The sequence below is a fragment of the Penaeus vannamei genome, chromosome 38, assembly GCF_042767895.1.
Source record: "Penaeus vannamei isolate JL-2024 chromosome 38, ASM4276789v1, whole genome shotgun sequence".
Taxonomy (NCBI): domain Eukaryota; kingdom Metazoa; phylum Arthropoda; class Malacostraca; order Decapoda; family Penaeidae; genus Penaeus; species Penaeus vannamei.
The window spans coordinates 23,949,009-23,952,762 of record NC_091586.1 but is presented as its reverse complement, the minus strand read 5'-3'; the positions used below and the strand labels follow the sequence as shown (position 1 = coordinate 23,952,762).

The window sequence follows — 3,754 nt, the reverse complement described above, 5'->3', positions numbered from 1 at the left end:
CCCCTCCCCTTTCCTCAACCCTCTTTTCTTTTCCTTTCCTCCTGCTTCTTTTGAGTCTCCTGTTCTCCTTTTTAACCCCCTCATCACACCTCATCCTACTTCTCCTCCTCCTCCTTAGTCCTACTTTTTTTTTTTCCTTCTCTTCTCCATTAACCCCTCCTCTCTTCTGTCCCCATCCCTCCATCCTCATTCCCTTTCTCTTCTTCTCCCTTTCCCTTACACCCTCCATCACCCTCTTCCCTTTTCTTTTTCCTTCATTCTTTCTCTTGCCTCATCCCTTCCCTTGCCCTTCCCCTCCTCTTCCATTTCCCCTTCCCCTTCTCCCCCCTTCCTCTTGCACCTCTTCTCCTGTCTCCCTTCCCCACTTCTCCTCTCCCATTACATTCTCCCCCCCCCCCTCCCTCCCGTGTCCATTTCCCTTTCCCTTCCCACTCTTCATCTTATTCTTATCCTATCTTCCTTCCACTCATCTTCCCCCTTTTCTGTGTTATTCTATTTTGTTTTATGCCCCACATTTACGATGGAAATGAATGCTTAGAACTGGTTTCCTTCGTGGAATAAGAGGTCAAAAATGGTACTGCCTATTTTTAAATCCCCAGAACCCCCAAGGCTTGGCACAAAATTTGACAGTCTGCTCTAGTGATGCATAGACTGGTATCGGTGGAATGTGCACAGGTTTTGTTATTGTTACTGTCGTTTTATCGTACATTTGTTCATGTCATTGATTATAATTGTGGTGGCTGCGACTGGTTTTATTGTTATTATTTATTATCAGTGGTGGCAATGGTCAGACAATTAGTGTTTAATTTTTTAGTTGTGCCTCTATCAGTACTATTATAAATGTCATGTGCAGGAAGAGAGATTGATGAAGAATTTACAAATTCTCTCCATTGTTTTATAGTAGTACTAATAAAATTGACCATTATTGAGATATTGATATCTTTTTTTCTCCCACAGAAGCTGGAATGGACTATGTCAACATCCCCCACGTTGTCGCCATGGTGGGTCTGCCTGCTCGTGGCAAGACTTACATTGCCATGAAGTTGGCAAGATACCTTAACTGGGTCGGCCTTCCCACGAAAGGTGTGTTAAGGAGTCTTGGTCTTATTGTTGTTCTAATTAGGTTTTCATGGTACGTTTGATTATTAAGCCACTCGTCCTTGGAATTGCATTATTTGATTTGAGAGTTATGGTAGCAGATTGTGTGTTTAAAAAAAAAAACAAGAAAAAAAAGAGAGAAAAAAAAAACAGCGTTTTGTTGAAATAAGAAAGGAAGCAGATGAAATAAATTTTTACTCTATTTTATTCATTTATGCATGTACATGTATTTGTTTTATTGTCTATAGATAATTTTTTAGAATTTATCTCTGTTTTATCAGTGATATCTGCCTTTCTTGTCTCTGACTGTATTAGGAATGTTAACTGTCATTGCTTAAGGATTTCTGTAAAAAAAAACGAGAGATTAAAAAGATGAAAAATTATTGATAAACAGATAAGCTTATAGAGTGCCACTTCAGTTTTGTTGATGTATGTATTGTGATAATGGATGGAAAAATAATGCAGTACAAAATACGAGTAGATAACCTGTATTTGTGTGTTAAAAAGCAACAAATACGAGTAGATTACCTGTATTTGTATGTTAAAAAGAAACAACAATTTTTACAGTATTCAACGTTGGGGATTATCGTCGTCGGGCTATTGGGAGCTACCAAGGCCACGATTTCTTCCACCCGAGAAATCGCGATGGCACCAATATCAGGAATAAATGCGCACTTGATGCTCTTCAGGTTAGTACATTACTGGATTTTATTTTCTTGCTTTTTTGTTTTGTCTTTGTTTCTTCCTTTTTTTTCTGCTATTCTTCTCTGTTTCATTCTGTCTCCATTTTCTATCATTCTCTAATCTCACTTGTTCTCTCATCACCCTCTTCTTTATTTTCTCTCCCGTATTATACCTTTTCTGCTTCCTTCCTTTCATGCCCTCTTTCCTCCCAGCTCTTCCTCTTTTCTCTCTTCCTCTTTCTCCCTTTTCACTTCCTCTCAACTTCCCTCCCCTCCAATTTTCTCTCTTACTTTCTCCCTTTTCACTTCCTCTCTTCCTCTTTTCTCTCTCTTGCATTCTCCCTTTTCACTTCCTCTCTCCTTCCCTCCCTTCCTGTCTTTTCTCATTTTCATCCTCCTCTCTCTACTCCTCCAATATCCTGTCTACCCTTTCCTATCCTCTTTATCACAATTTCCATGATGAATCATTTTCAAAATGTATTTTATACTTTTTCTTGATTTATTTTAGTCTCCTTGATGGCAGGTACATTTTTAATATATCATCCATTTCTTCATAATGTATTATCACTGCCTCCCACCAACAGGACGTGTGTGAATTCCTGCAGTCTGGGGGGATGGTTGCTGTATATGACGCAACCAACACAAACAGGGAACGACGGGAGCTGATTCACCATGTCATCTGCCAGCGCATGGGATACAAGCTCTTCTTCATTGAGTCGATTTGCAATGATCCATCTATCATTGAAACCAACATCATGGTATGCAAGATTTTGTTTTTGTCTTTGTTGTTGTTGTTTTTCTTTAGGGTTGTAAAGGGAGAATTTGGTTGGTGTATTAGGGATCTTTTTTTTCTTCTGTTCTTTTTTATTCCATTGTTAAAATTTGCGTTTAGAAATTATAGGTGGAAGGGTTAGAGGAGGGTAGACTCACAAGGTTATATGGGGGTATTGGGATTAAAGGATTGGTTAAGGTGGAAGTTTTTAATTGTTTAAGTAGTATTTTAGTTTTGGGTATCCCCAGTATTGGGAAAAATAGGTTTTGTTTCAAAGTATAATCTAGTTATATGTGTTATCTCTCAAATTTTTCACTTGAGACTAAACATATTCACATACTTTTGAAGTTTTAAAAAGTGCAGAGATCCGTTTTCCGAAATATTTCTCTCTGGTTAACCAGGAATGCAAAGTGACCAACCCAGACTACACCAACATGGAGAAAGAGGATGCAGTGAAGGACTTCCTCAAACGCATCGAGCACTACCGCATATCCTATGAGACACTGGACGAGGATGAAGAGAGCCAGTACAGCTTCATGAAGATCTTTGATGCAGGTAAAGGTTTTTTATTTTTATTGATTGATTGTCTCAAGGAAATGTAAGAATTGGAAAAGATTTAGAAATAAGGGAGTTTTGTCTTCTAATTTGAATATGACATATATGGTACTGGGTATATTTGAGAGATAACTTGAAAGATGCATTTTCTTTGATAAGTTTCAGCAGTGCAAGGAAATTATATTTATTATTCTTATTGAGATGCTATATATAAGAGAGAAAGAAAAAAAAATGCTTATTGAAATGTATGTAATTATTAGAGTTAAATACAATCTACAATATAATTTTCCATTGCAGGTCGGCGTGTGGTGGTTCACAAGCAAGAGGGCCACATAGAGAGTCGTATTGCATACTATCTCATGAATATCCACATCACACCACGATCTATTTACCTCACTAGGGTATGTATTGGAAAAGTTTTTTGTTTATTTATTAATGGTATGGATGGAGAATTTGCAATGAATTTTAGATATTTATATGTAATTGTGTATATATTTTTTTGCATTGTGCAATGTACATTAGTAAATTTCTGAACAAGAGTAATTCCTCATAGCTTTCATTTGATGCAGTTACCTTTTATTATCATCAAAGTGATAGCTAAGCACTACAAAAACATGAATGAAGTTCCTCATCTTGTCTTTTTACA

At 37.2% G+C, this 3,754-nt stretch overlaps 1 protein-coding gene across 2 annotated transcripts in view; it reads left to right on the top strand.

The window, feature by feature from the left end:
* LOC113815967 (6-phosphofructo-2-kinase/fructose-2,6-bisphosphatase 1) overlaps window positions 1–3,754 on the top strand; it is a 102,685-nt gene that overhangs the window by 78,535 nt on the left and 20,396 nt on the right. For both annotated transcript variants that reach the window (XM_070116238.1, XM_070116237.1), the window contains exons 2-6: window positions 958–1,083; window positions 1,666–1,787; window positions 2,366–2,539; window positions 2,955–3,108; window positions 3,406–3,509. In XM_070116238.1, the coding sequence (XP_069972339.1) occupies window positions 958–1,083; window positions 1,666–1,787; window positions 2,366–2,539; window positions 2,955–3,108; window positions 3,406–3,509 (680 nt within the window). The remainder of the gene's footprint in view (window positions 1–957; window positions 1,084–1,665; window positions 1,788–2,365; window positions 2,540–2,954; window positions 3,109–3,405; window positions 3,510–3,754) is intronic.